Genomic DNA, 14,576 nt, shown 5'->3' on the forward strand with positions numbered 1-14,576 from the left:
CATGATTTAATAATTTAAAAATAAAATTTAGGTGGATCTTTCAATAAATTAATAACGATCATGGATGTCAGTTAACATCTGTTTCCTAATTCATAGAAATATACTGAATTCATTTTAACACTTACAATTTAAGTTATTTTCCGAAACCATTATTGATTGCCAAAATTGGAGGGGCGTCGCTGGTAATTTCCAGGCCGTTGCGCTAAATTTAAGTTTACTCCACGTCGTGCCATGAAGGAAGACTCGCTTATTTCTCTCTCACGTATTTACCTACTTCCTTTGCTTATAAGCCACTGATAATTTCCTTAGACTTAGAGGTGTAATATAGAAAATTGTAACTTGATGGGGGTAAATGGCATATTGCATGCGTTGCATTGAAGTCGTTCTTGGTCCACGTGTCTAAATTTATACTTCCGTGCGGTGAGACCGCGTCTCGCTCTCCGACTTGGGCGCTCCCTGTTCCTCTCTATCCATTTCTTCGTTTCCTCCTCTCTCTCTTCGCCTGTAAGCGGAAGGTCCCTTCGTCTCCCCTCGCCGGAGCACGATGGCGTCTGTCGCCGCCGTCTCCGGGGAGGCCATTCTCTTGCACGGCGACCTCGTCCTCACCGTCATTGAGGCCCGCCGGCTCCCTAACATGGACATGTTCTCCGAGCACCTGCGCCGCTTGTTCTCCTCCTGCCACGAGCCGTTCCCCAAATGCGACCCCTCCGCACGCCGCCGCAGCCACCACCACCACCGCAAGATCATCACGAGCGACCCCTACGTCACCGCTTGCCTCGGAGATGCCACTGTCGCCCGTACCCGCGTCATAAACAACAACGAGGATCCCATCTGGAATGAGCAATTCAAGATCTTCCTCGCCCATCGAGCTTCCACCCTCGCGCTCCACGTTAAGGACAACGACGTCTTCGGCGCGCAGATGATCGGGACCGTGTCGATCCCTACTGCGCGAATCGCCTCCGGCGAGACAATCCATGATTGGTTCCCTATCATAGGCCCCAATGGGAAGCCTCCGAAGCCCGAAACCGCCCTCCATCTCTCCATTGAGTACACGCCTGTCGAGAACAAGCCGGAGTACCAGCACGGCATTGCGGGGGATCCCGAAATGCTAGGGGTTAGGGATTCCTATTTCCCATTGCGGCGAGGTGGGGCGCTTACGCTCTACCAGGATGCCCATGGTCATGGTGATCTCGAGGAGGTCAGGCTTGAGACGGGCGCCGTCTACAAGCAGGAAAACTGCTGGGAGGATATTTGTCATGCGATTCTCGAGGCGCACCATCTGATTTATATGGTCGGCTGGTCGATTTATCACAAGGTGAAGCTAGTGAGGGAGCCGACACGGCCGCTGCCGAGCGCAGGAGAATTGACATTAGGGGACCTGCTCAAGTACAAGTCGCAGGAGGGTGTGAGAGTTTGCATGTTGGTTTGGGACGACAAGACATCCCACGACAAATTCTTCTTCAAGACGGTAAGAACTTTCCAATGCAAGTCCTTTTAATTATTCATCTTCTTGCTTTCCATCGGCTTTCTAATCAGCATCTCCATCTCCATACTATCGAAATAGATTTCCTGTTTGCATCTCCTTTGGTTACTCTTGTAATTCTCTTCCTTTGGCTGGGAGAATATGCCAGAAACCGTTTTGAATCATGCTGACTAGCGAATGAAATGAAATCTAATCTGGAGGGCCTTAATGATCAGATTGTATAAGAAAGCAAAGATCTTTATGTCTGCAATGTGAGATGAGCCTGATTCTGGCTCAAAAAATTTCATTGATCTGTATTGCATATACTTTTGTAGGGTGGTGTGATGCAGACTCATGATGAAGAGACTCGGAAGTTTTTCAAGCATTCCTCAGTTATTTGTGTGTTGTCGCCGCGTTATGCAAGCAATAAGCTAAGCATTGTCAAGCAGCAGGCAAGTTTAATACCATCACATTTTCTTGACTCTGCTATTTGAGTCATATAGACATGTTCACACTTGTCATTTTTTTTTTTTTCAAAAAAGATATGCTTATTAGCTCTTAGATTGTAAGAAGAAGAAGAAAATTTCCTTCAACTAAACTGAGCAATCAAGTGACTAAACACTGTAGCATTTACCTGAATAATTTCTGGTAAGTGCGTGAGTTTAGTGTTTTTGGTTTGAAAGCTAAATGATGTACGAACAATGAACTAAATAGATATGATTCCTTATCTTACTTTTCTTTATAAAGAAAGGAAATATGATGCTTTGTCTGAAGTTATGCTGTCACTGTGTTTCAGTAAATGCATGTTAATCACAATGTTCACTAGATGTTAGCAAGTGTGAATCTCAACTGTTGCACATGTTCAAAAGCATGCCATTGCTGTCATTCAGCTTAGTAGTGATCCACCATTGAAATGTATATATTTTTGTTCGAGAAAAAGTAAAAGCGTCACCTAAGGCAAACAACTTTTAAATCTTCACAAGTAAATAACTCTACAATGTAATTTCACCTGTTTGTGTCATAATTTTTTTTGGATTTCCTTATTTCCACTCCTAGCTTTAACATTTGAATCTAGGACGCCTTTAGTTCTATCATTAACTTGTTTTTTCACATTTCTTTGAAATTAAACCAAACAACTATGTGATCTTATCCAACTCACATCCAAGAGTCATATTTGGTTTCGTGTACAATTTGATTTCTAAATTTTGATCCTGAAATATATTTGCTCTTTCAACATTAACTTTGATCCTTATGTTTTTTAGAATTACTATCTCTTTTCCAACTACAATCTAATGGAAACTTGTGGGAGATTGAAAATTTTTAGTTTTATAAGAGTTTTTATGAAAGATAGGAGTTACATTCTTAGCCTGAGAATGAAAGTTGATTCTTTGCTACCAAGAATCTAGAAAAATAAACACTTTCTTTTGTACAGGTACTTAGCTTGTTTGACTCTTTGTACAGGTAGTAGGGACTCTTTTTACGCACCATCAGAAATGTGTGTTGGTTGATACACAAGCTTTTGGAAATAAGAGAAAGATTACTGCTTTTATAGGTGGTCTTGATCTTTGTGATGGCCGCTATGATACACCACAGCATAGACTTTTTAGTGATCTGGATACAGTCTTTCAGAATGATTTCCATAATCCCACTTTTTCTGTAAGTCTTTTCTCTCTTCTTGTTCCTCCTTTTGAGTTCCTCATGTTTTGTTGGAAGCATCTAACCAAATCTATGCACGGGCTTAATTGTTTAACAACATTAGCCAATTTAGAAAATTTTGTTTTTGGCCCTTGACCCTTGGTTGTTCATGCTTTTTTAGCATAGAACTATTGGTACTTTGGTTATATGCATCAACTGTGAATATGCATTGTTATATTCTGACTATGAATAGCATAGAGTTTGTAGCCCAATATTTTAGTCCCTGGTTGGATTGATGAGCAGACAGGAGACCAGCAATAATAAGCCTTTTGGGAACCTTTCCCTATAACTGTCCATTCTTTAGAATTGAACCAAGAGCTCCCTGATTTTCAATACTTACCTTGAAGTGATTATTGCATTCAATATTGCCAATGAGTAGATTGTGTCTAATTGGTCAGAAGGACTGTAGCTCATCCTCAGCTATACTTGAATTTTGTCATGTCTTACGTAATCCTCGTTAATGTGACAAGGTGCAGAATGAGTGTCAGGATTCAGGTTCCCCGTTACAGAGGCAAAAACCTCATTCTAAAAAAGGAGCTCTTGGTAATTTTTAGGCACTAATATACTAGGAATACTACACAATATTGAGGGAGGGAAAAGATTTACATGACTACATCCAATGTGTTTTAACTTGGTTTTGATTGGATAATAAATATTTATTTGTGTGCATGTCGCATGTATAACATGGCTGATGCTAGTCTGAAGATTCTCTGGATAAAAAATTTGAAGGTTGCATTAGTCACGAGCAGCCCACATAAAACATGTCAAAGATCTCATGAATGGATCTTAATCATATTTATTATAAGCCAAGGTTGTCTCTCATGTATATTATCAACAAATACTTTTACACTTTCATTAAAAAAAACAAATACTTTTACACTCCCCGTGATTTACTTGCTTATATATTGCTGTGGGGCCGGTGATACTGAGCCGCTTGGGGTGAGTGATATCATCTTTTGCTCCAATAAATACTTTTACACATTGCCCAATGGCAGGATATAATATATGTTGTGTGTTTGGTTTCATAATCTAAGTCATGTTATTTATAGTTCATGTTGGAGATGAATTTTCCATAATATGTTGGTGAGGTTGCCCAATTGCGCTCACCCTAAGCTCCCTCACAGTCCCAGGTTATGTGAAGGGAGGTAAATCATGGGGTCAGCTTATAGTTGAGTGTCAAGTGGTTAGGGGTTGGGATGAGTTTTTTCTCCGAAGGCATGCACCAATCGAGAATTGATCCTGCCCCATTGTAGCAAATATGTCACCCTTTAGCCAAATTGGCACCCCTGTGACTAGAAATTCAAACAAGCAATTTGGTATGGTTGCTCATGTTAGATAAATTTTCCAGAATTATGATGAGTTATTTATTACCATAAACCATCAAGTTATTTTTAAATGGCTTATATAAATGTGATTGTGCATCAGAATCATTGCTTGATTGGTCTTTATGAATTTATGCCACTAGCATATAAAAGCATCAAGCAATACGAGTAACTGGAGCAATATGCATACGACTTGACATGTTGCTCAACTTATATCTAGGAGTTTTAAGGTACTTATTGTTTGTAGTTCGTATTACCTTTTTATATCTTGATTCTGTTTAGACAGGAACAAAAGGCCCGCGCCAACCTTGGCATGATTTACATTGTAAAATTGAAGGTCCAGCTGCTTATGATATCTTGAAGAATTTTGAGCAGAGGTGGCGGAAGGCAACAAAATGGCGGGAATTAAGTCTACGCTTAAGAAAATCATCCCGATGGCATGATGATGCATTAATAAAACTTGAACGTATTTCCTGGATTCTCAGTCCTTCACTTTCTGTTTCAGAAGATGATCCAAGCTTATGGGTTGCTAGGAGTGAAGATTCTGAGCATTGGCATGTTCAGGTTGTATCCTGATGAATTGCTGATAAATTTTATCGATATTGTCTTGAGGATTACTCACTCAAACTTAATTATCTATGATTGTTCAGGTCTTTCGGTCCATCGATTCTGGATCAGTAAAGGGATTCCCCAGTAATGTCCAAGAGGCTTTAAAGATGGTTAGTCTTTTTTTCCTTGATGATATACATCATCCACCAATGAAATATTGGTTTTCAGTTGAAAACCTTGTAAACACTGATCTGTATATATATGCTGCATTAAGTGTAGGTCAGATTCAGAAGCTCTTTGGATGTTAGCAATTTCATCTGTTAACTTTTTTGCTGTATCTACTTTATTGTTGCAGAATCTTGTTTGTCGGAAAAATCTAGTCATTGATAAGAGCATCCACACAGCATATGTAAAGGCGATCAGATCTGCCCAACATTTCATATATATTGAAAATCAGTATTTTATTGGTTCTTCATATGCTTGGCCTTCTTACAGAAATCCAGGTTCGTGCTTATGTTTTTTTTCTGCAACAACTATATTTCCTGCTAAAGTTTTTATTTATTTGAACATTTAAGTTTTATTGTCAAGTAGAATGGTCAGATGTCGTGATCTGGAACCCCAAAGAAATGCATAACCTCATTAAGTCAATGCTTTTTCAAAGTTTCAAACTAAAAAATATGTGGACCATGATACTTATCCATAAAAGATACTAAATCCCAAACTCTGATAAATCTACTTATTGTACCTTGTTGATATGAGTCTCTGACCACTTTGGAACTTAACAATCCTGTCTGCAACAGTTTGTTTTCAATCATTTGCCAAAACTATAAGACTGCATCTTTTTAGAAATATGCTATGGTCCCGAGTATAGGATCGAGTCACAGGTCGAGATCTGGATCCGTACTTGGTCATGCAACACGAAAGGGGGAAAGGGAGAAGGAAAGACTCGTCCTAGACAGAGTCCCAATTACTCAATTTTTCTTCTTCTCTTCATTGATAATAACACTCCTTTTATAAGGAGTTAATTACATGGACTATTCAAGGAGAAAAAGGAGAAGACAATCCTAAAGGAAACATGGAATCAAATAAATAAATGTCCTTTATTTATTTCTATTTATAACAGTAGCAAATTTGGGCAGAATTTGGACAGTAACCAAATATGCAGTAGCAGATTTATTCAGTAGCTAATTAGGTATTAGCAGATTTATTTCAAATTGTCAAATTATATAGTAGCAGATTTATTCCAAATTAGTAATTTGCTTCCGATTATGGTGGCGTCCAACAAAGGCGTCCACATCAAAATATTTAATGGTGGTTTGCCAGGCTTAACTTCGGACTGAATAATGTTTTTTTGTTGCAATTTTTGTTTTATGTTTCCTATGTTTATGTTAATTTAATCTTCCACAGGAGCTGATAATCTGATACCCATGGAATTAGCCTTGAAAATTGCCAGCAAAATTAGAGCCAAAGAGAGGTTTGCTGTTTATGTAGTTATACCAATGTGGCCTGAAGGAGATCCAAATTCTAACGCTGTGCAAGAAATTCTTTTTTGGCAGGTATTATTACTTCACTAGGTGATAATGATGCTTTCTACTATATTTGTGATGATGCATATAGATTATCAGTCTGAAAGAATAACAACTTGTTCATTTTTTTGCACAATGCAAAGAGAAAATCCATAGATTTTTTAGAAGTGTTTCATTGGTACATTCCACAACACTTGGAATTCTCTCTGATAAGTTGAAGTTCTGAAATCTCCTTATAATTTTTAGATATGCCCAAATAAACTGTTTTGGTTTTTGCTTTTTTAAACTTTGGAGAAAGTGATGGTGCATTGCTCAGTACCAACATGATCTAACATTTACACTCTTGATGAATCGAAAGAACATCTTTAAGAGCCATGTTGATATCAATGATGATGTTGGAAAATTGGAAAACATGCTACTGCTGAAGCTTTTTCTAGATTAAAAGAAATTTTGTAGAAACAAATAGTTTTCTGTCACAAGGGTTTTGCAAGTCTGTCAAATAAGCAGAAGTCAAGTTCTAGTTTTTCTATAACAAGTTACCAATGTTAGATTTGTTTGGAGTTATCGAGACTAGCTTTTGACTCATTCCCCAATAAAGTAATATAACATATGGCATAAATAGTTCCTTGCAGGACAGACATTGCCAAATATATCTTAGGAATATCCCTTGTAGAGCTTTGCCAGAGAAGAGATTACGTGAAGGTTAATGTGACGCCAGTATTGCTTAGACACTTCTGACATAAATGAACCTCCTCATTACTGTCATAATTATTTCAAGTATCTGGTCAAGTGGTCTTTCTGGTCTAATTACTTGGGTGAAATGAATCTTCTTTGAAGATGTATGCATTGGTCCACCATTTCTCTTTGCTTGTTCCACTGCCTTCTGTGAATTTGATAATCTCTAATCCTCAAGAGGATGTCATGTATAATCATACACCAATCCTTCAGTAGAGCTCATATCACTTCTGATTTGATATGGACCTATGTTTTCAACTTATTACAATCGTGCTTAATATAGCAAACAATAATTAACCTACTACAGCCTAACTATTTCTGAATTGTAAGTTTCTAAGCTATAGAAATATTTATAAATGAAACAAAGAGAGATGAATTTATATAGTGTAAATTTTTTTTTTTTTAATATGATTTACCAAGGGTTTTGAGTTCAATGGAGGGACAAGATCCTCCAAGCCAACCCCTGATATTGCAACTAACATGCACTGGGTGAATGGTGATATATAATTTATCAAGGGTTACCATTTTACTTCAGTTTACTGAGGCTACAGAAAACTGTTTTATGTTTGGTCGTTGTTAACTTCTGTGTAGAACTTATTGAAACTCTTGTTTGTCTTGTGGAAGATCAACAATCTGAAAAAGTAACCATCTCTATTCTCCAAATTGTTCCAGAACATAACCCAAGGATCTGTGGATGTCCCTTAAGATACAGATAAAAGCTATTGTATTCACTTATTTGAAGGTACATATTATGATGGAAGTACTACTAATGCTTACTTCCTATCGATGTATAATATATCATGGAGTTCTCTGTCCTATGAGCTTCATTCTCTAACCATATGATACAATGAGATTTCCAGAGACTTCTGCCCTCCAACTATTCAAATTGGAAATATTTGCAATTTGAATAATTTATATAACACTATTTAGTTTCAAAGAACAGAATAAAAATGATATATTTACACCTCTGGGTAGGTTGGGAAATAATGATTTATCTTATGATATTAACTATAATCTTTTTAAGCTGTGGTATCTGTGCTGTCTGCAACTGGGTTTTCTAAGAACTTTTTGTTTTATTTGGTAGGAGTAAGTATTAAAATTTATGCTTCTTGCAGGGCCAGACAATGCAAATGATGTATGGAATTGTGGCACAGGAGATTAGATCTATGAACATTAAAGATGCACATCCACAGGATTACCTAAATTTCTTTTGTCTGGGAAAACGTGAAACAATGAAGGACAAACTGTTACAAAATGTACAATCTTTAGAAAAGAGCTCTGCGGTAATGTATCCATGGCATATCGGCAACTACTATTTTCAGAATAAGTTACTTGCATTCATTGTTGTACTTAAGTTGTGGGTTGTTTATCTTTGAGAATAAGAGGATCGCCTTGTATAGGAACAATCATGGAAGTAATTGGCTGGGAGGCATGTGAAATCCATGTCATATAGTGCCAGACAATGGAGCATGGATGTGATGAGTTGCTGATAATTAGTAGTATGGGCATGGTCCCTGCATTCAATTTTGCATGTTTTTTACCACATTATCTACTTATTTTCCTTCCCAGTTCCTTTGCAAAGATTAAGCTGACAGCAAAGGCATTCTTCATTAGATTCAAGTCTACTCTAGTTAGTCCAAAATTTGTCGTGGTAGTAATGTCTTCCATGTAACAGTCTGATACTGATAGGCATAGGTCACATACCTAAAAGGTTAATGTTCCCTAAAATTATATTGGTTCAGTTTGCTGAGCTCCTTAGGGAGTTCAATCTAATGCAAAATGTCACGACACTTAGTCAGTGGACCTCTTAGTATGAAATCATATTTTAAGAACAAGACTAAGAACTGGAGTTTTATCCTTCTGAATTCCTACTATCTTTAACATAGTTTACACTGGCCAAAGGATCTGATCTAGTTAAGGCATAATTTGTCCTGTATTTCTCATGGATTGTTTCATTAGTGTCAAATTCTTCTAAATTTTGCAATTTCCACAATGAATTACACACTGGCATATTTTATTTTCCTTTCATGTAAATTAATTGATACTTCCTTGTGCATGAGACCACTATTGGTTGTAGGAGTTCAACACAAATCAAAAGTAGCTATTCAGGCACTGGATGTTCTTCATGAATATTTAATATTTATTGTTTTGTTGATGCTTGATAATTAATTTCATTTTTCGTATCTCAAATGGGCCCAGAATTTGTCACAAAAATTTCGGCGGTTCATGATATATGTCCATGCAAAAGGGATGATTGTTGATGATGAGTATGTGATGGTTGGTTCGGCCAATATTAATCAAAGATCTATGTCTGGATCAAGGGATACTGAAATAGCCATGGGAGCTTATCAGCCTCATCATACTTGGGCAATGAAGAAAAGACATCCGCATGGACAGGTTAGCATCAGTCATCAACTTCAGTTTTCCTTCTCTCTATCTATCATGTAGCTTATGAACCATCTAAAGACACTCATGCACATTCAGCTAGTCATTTCCCTGGGCTTTATGAAATATGTTAAAATTCAAAAGAGACTTACATTTGAGAAGTTTTGGGAAAAATAGTGGACAATGGAATATATATATATGCATGGTCAACCCTTACTGACAAAATTATAAAATGTGAGACAATTACTCATAGATGCCTCTGGCACAAGAGTGAGACAATATTGCACCTCTGTTACCTAGAGGTGCAATATTGGCTAGCTTAGGATTGATGCAACATGAATAACGAGGTTTTTATCAATGAGGTTTAAAATTACTACTTTAAACCCAAAGTAACTCTTTCTTGCCTTAGCAACAAAGGATCACCCTGCTACCTCAGTCCCTGCAATTGTGGCAAAACTCACCCCATTTATACTATGAAGTTCATTGAATCAATATCTTGTTTCCATAACTGTGTTTTGTACTAAAGAAAATTGTTCCAGGTGTATGGATATAGAATGTCACTGTGGGCAGAGCATCTTGGGATGGTAGACGACCGATTCAGTGATCCCAGTAGCCTGGAGTGCGTCCAATTCGTCAACAACATAGCTGAAGAGAACTGGTCCCAATACACTTTAGATGAGATGACAATCTTAACAGGTCATCTACTAAGATACCCCATCAAAGTGGAAGCCGATGGTAAAGTCGGCCTGTTGCCAAACCAAGAGTGTTTTCCCGATGTTGGAGGCAAAATTTTAGGGGCCCCAACTCCCCTTCCTGATACACTGACAATGTGATAAGCAGGTTTCATTCTTTTTTCTAAACAACAAATTGGAATAAGGTTCCTGTAAGGTTATTCAAAGTGCTCTCTTCTTCACTTGTATAGGAAAAGGATGTGGCTTCAAAGACTCTCATACTGGATCATTGTTCTACATATAAATCGAGTTTTATATTAATGATAAAAACCTGTAGATGATTTGCTTGCACTTTATTATGTTGTTCTTGAGTTTTCTTCCGTTTCTTTCTGAAGAAAGTATAAGAATTTTCATAACTCGTCGATGATTTGTTTTGTGCCTTTTCTAGTTGACTTCTCTGAGTTGACCTTGATCCAACAAACTTCAGCTGAGTGTCACAACTGATGGTTTAACTATTTTTTGTGACTTCAATTCTCTGTTTTGTTTGTATAGTTGTTGGCATAGGGGATTTACTCTATTGGCCTATCTATGAAACTCTTGTTTACACTTTTTTTTTTCACTCTTTTTGTACATGTATTCTATACTTATTGCTTTATTTTAAATATTTAGGTTTATGTTCCATTTTTTTAATAAAGGGTGCCCTTTTGATTTTCTATCCTGTGTGAGGTAAAACGAAATTTTTTCATAACTATATATAAAGGTTAGAAGCGGAAACGTAGGTTTTTAGTCAATCAGCACCCGCGACCGTGGAGATATAGCAGAACCTTCCCTGCCATTTCCATCGCATTGTTCTTCCATCCCCAATTTCAGTCGCTTGTGGATCGATAGATCGATCCGTTCTCATTCGAGATTCGTAGGCCTCGGAAGCTGCCGAGGATCCAGGATTTCCACCGGCGAAGCGCCGACCTGAACCGCTCCGGACGCTCTCGGCCGGAGGGGGCGGACGCGGTCGCCGATTCGCTAGGATTGGCCGGTGCTTGCTTAATCCGTGCCCGCGGTGGCTTCTCCGGTTCGCCTTTGTGTGGATCTGATCTGGAGAGATGATAACGCGATCGAATCTGGCAGAGCAGCTGCGGGAGTACCAGGTGAGATCTTCGCACGAGTGGGCTATCGTCTCCTTCTTCACATCCTCCCGGTAATTGGATCCAGTTCTAGTAATTACACTTCGTTTTTTTTTTTTCTTCATTTTGAGAGGTTTTATCAGATGTTTTTGATTTGGCAACTCGATCCTTTTTCTGCTTCAGACAAGTTTGGGTTTGATAAGCAACCAAACATTAAATTAGTAATTTATCGTGAGTTGGTCTATACAGTCGCCTTGAATTATGTTAAATTTTTGAGCATTCATGCTGCCATCGGACTCCAAGGATCCCTAATCAGCATCTTTTTTTAGCACGGTTAGTTTAATACCGAATTTAGGAAGCACAATCTGTCCTTTAAACGTTCTATCTATGGAGCATGGATGAAATTTCTCAGGATCCCGTAAAAATGAGAATGCCAATGATGATTTCTAGTTTTGGAATAAGATCATTATGATCAACATGGTTATCAAACTGTGTCCTTCCCAATTAGATTGCAATAAGCTGGAAAGCCAAACTTTTTGAAAAGGGCCATTGTGAAGCCTAGAAACACGACGTGGTAATGTTCAAAACAGGTTAACAAAACATCTAGTTTATACGAAAATCGAGTTTATATTACTACGTTAGTCGTCTTGATTGCTCAGATTTAGGAAGAAGCATGGCAAAGTTGTCTCTTGGGCGATAACTGAGATGAGAGGTTGAATTATTCAGCTTTTAGCGACGAATGTATTGAAACAAGGCATTAGCTACACATTAAATACTGATTGAACTAGACTGGCCAATTGAATTGTCCAACCTGGTAACAGTGATCTTGCATTAGCTTTACAGTGTCTCTATATTTTGTGGCCAACATTTTAGTGTTTCAATATTTTGTTTGGTATGGTTTGATCATTGGGTTGTACCTTCAAATTATCCATCTCAGGATTAATAATCATTAAGTGCCTCCTTTATGTTGTCTACATTAGGCCGCCTATACCATCTACCTAATGTTGAAAGTATAGTTAGACAACCTGAGTGAAGTTTTTTTTATCATGAACTAGTACAATAGTTTCTTCATTAAAAATTGTCATTTCTTTTCTCAATTTCGACCTCAATTGAAAAATGCAGATCAAGTAATCTATATAAACTCAATCTGTGACTTGCAAATTAGAAATCTTCTCTCATCAATATTTTGGACCTGCCTTTTATCAATAGTTGAATTATAACCATTAGTTACTTATTTATTAAACCCCATGGACTTGACTGCTGCTTAAATTCAGGATCAAACGACAATAGTAACTCTTGTGAAAATTGTTCTCCAAAGTTTTTCAGTTGACAGTGTAAGTTAGCAATATAGATAATTTTAATATGTGCTCTGCCATCTTTCGTGTTAAACTCTATTTTTTGTTGTGCTTTTTTCACTATTCTCGTAGCCTTTCCTTTAATCCAGAGAGTTACATAGTGACGAAGGATTGTGGTTTTCTTTGTCACGATATAATGCGTTTTGAGTTTTTGATTTGGTAGTAAATGGAAGTCTGGATTTCAGGGCATGGTACTTCATGAGATTCACTAGAATCAATAATAGTAATTTTCCAACTCTTTCTTTTTAGTCCTTTTCAGTCTTGTTTCCTTCTTTTCTCAGTAGATTAATCTACAGATTACAGAGGAGTAATCGAGGAGACATGGTATCCTTGTTGCTACAATATGATATCTTGTTTTGTGAAAATGCACTATATAAACATAAAGCTAAGTATTATAGGACTATGCTTGGCATACTTGAGTCAACTGTATCATAAATTGATTTTGGCTTGCACAAACACATCCATTCATTCTACTGAACTCCTCCAGCATGGTATGGCATCAAACACTAGGTTGGTAAAAAAAAATCCTCTAATAAAACAATACTGTCTCGAGGAGCATATTACCAATCACTAGGTTAAAGCCTATACTATTTAATCGTATTCACTTGGAGTTATAATAGAATGCTATAAATGCTTTATTCTTCCTTCCATGTACCTGTGGTACAGTTCTCTATCATCTTTTAGTATATTTAACGTATGCTGCAACATCGATACACATTCTTCTTGAGCTAACATTCTTCTGTTGATGTGCGATGAATGTAAATGCTCTCTCTGTTTGCCTTTTGATTTCCAACAGGTGCGATGATTCACTTTAGCATCTCAGTTTTTCTTAACCTAGGAAGTCTCAGTTGCCATGCTTGCCATTCATAAAGGAATGCATTTCGCCGGGTATCAGCTTACCGTCTTCTAACTAGATTACGAGTCCTTTCGTGTAGTCTACTGAAGGGATCACCTGTCTGACAGTTCATTTCATTTAGTGGCTCAAACCTTCTTGGCCAAGTTCATATCGTATTACACCAAAAACTGCAAGAAAACTTAAGTCTCAGATACATTGACACTTCCACATTCTATGCACTTCTTTATCATGTTCTTTTATTCTTGCGACACATGTTGAATGTTTTACTTTGTGCCTCACATGGATATGAACGCAGGGTGGACGTGATACTCGTGCTATGGGAGCTGTTGATGTTCGCTTTCATCGTTTTCTCGGGGGTGGCTTTGTATTTCCAGTACATAAAAGTTGCTCTAGTCTTGGTATTTCTTACTTTACTTATGCTCGTGGGCATGAAAGTAACAAGACAAGTAAGAAGGAACAGGAAGATGAAGAGAAAAATGCTCCTTCCTTTGTCAATGTAAAATTGTAGTTGTTTGGCATTTCAATGCCTATATGAACTTTTCCAAAGTATTCTGCCAGACAAAAGATGTATCTTGCATATTTTTTTAGCATTAAGCTACATTTTTGGCTGAAATGAATGTGTTGACTCATCATCATCTATATACATCGAAACATTTTTTTAAAAAATTATAATTAATACATAAATCGAATACATCAATAGGGTTCTTACCTTGTATTATGATATATTTACAATATGTATTTTACTGATGTGCATGTGTATTAGACTAACTTCCAAAAAAAAAAAAGTCAATTAAAAATCATTTTTTAAAAACGACATAAATTATCTGAATGTCAACAAAAAAAAAAGTTCTCCTTATTTAAAAAAGTTAAAAGGTGTTTTATTATATTTTGCATATTGA

At 37.2% G+C, this 14,576-nt stretch overlaps 2 protein-coding genes across 2 annotated transcripts; both read left to right on the forward strand.

Annotated features, from left to right (window-relative positions):
• The first annotated feature begins 413 nt into the window (after positions 1-413).
• On the forward strand, positions 414-10,696 carry LOC121982427 (phospholipase D delta-like). The gene is made up of 10 exons (XM_042535476.1): positions 414-1,468; positions 1,798-1,914; positions 2,924-3,118; positions 4,762-5,043; positions 5,130-5,198; positions 5,384-5,531; positions 6,436-6,584; positions 8,405-8,572; positions 9,489-9,686; positions 10,214-10,696. Exons 1-10 carry the CDS (start codon positions 545-547, stop codon positions 10,505-10,507), a joined length of 2,544 nt encoding a protein of 847 aa, XP_042391410.1. The 5' UTR covers positions 414-544; the 3' UTR covers positions 10,508-10,696.
• Positions 10,697-11,119: 423 nt separating this feature from the next.
• LOC121982429 lies at positions 11,120-14,318 on the forward strand. Its single transcript, XM_042535477.1, has 2 exons — positions 11,120-11,540; positions 13,973-14,318. The coding sequence occupies exons 1-2, from the start codon at positions 11,446-11,448 to the stop codon at positions 14,175-14,177; spliced, it is 300 nt and encodes a 99-aa protein (XP_042391411.1). The 5' UTR covers positions 11,120-11,445; the 3' UTR covers positions 14,178-14,318.
• The last annotated feature ends 258 nt before the right edge of the window (positions 14,319-14,576 follow it).

The sequence above is a fragment of the Zingiber officinale genome, chromosome 5A (genome assembly GCF_018446385.1).
Source record: "Zingiber officinale cultivar Zhangliang chromosome 5A, Zo_v1.1, whole genome shotgun sequence".
Lineage (NCBI taxonomy): Eukaryota > Viridiplantae > Streptophyta > Magnoliopsida > Zingiberales > Zingiberaceae > Zingiber > Zingiber officinale.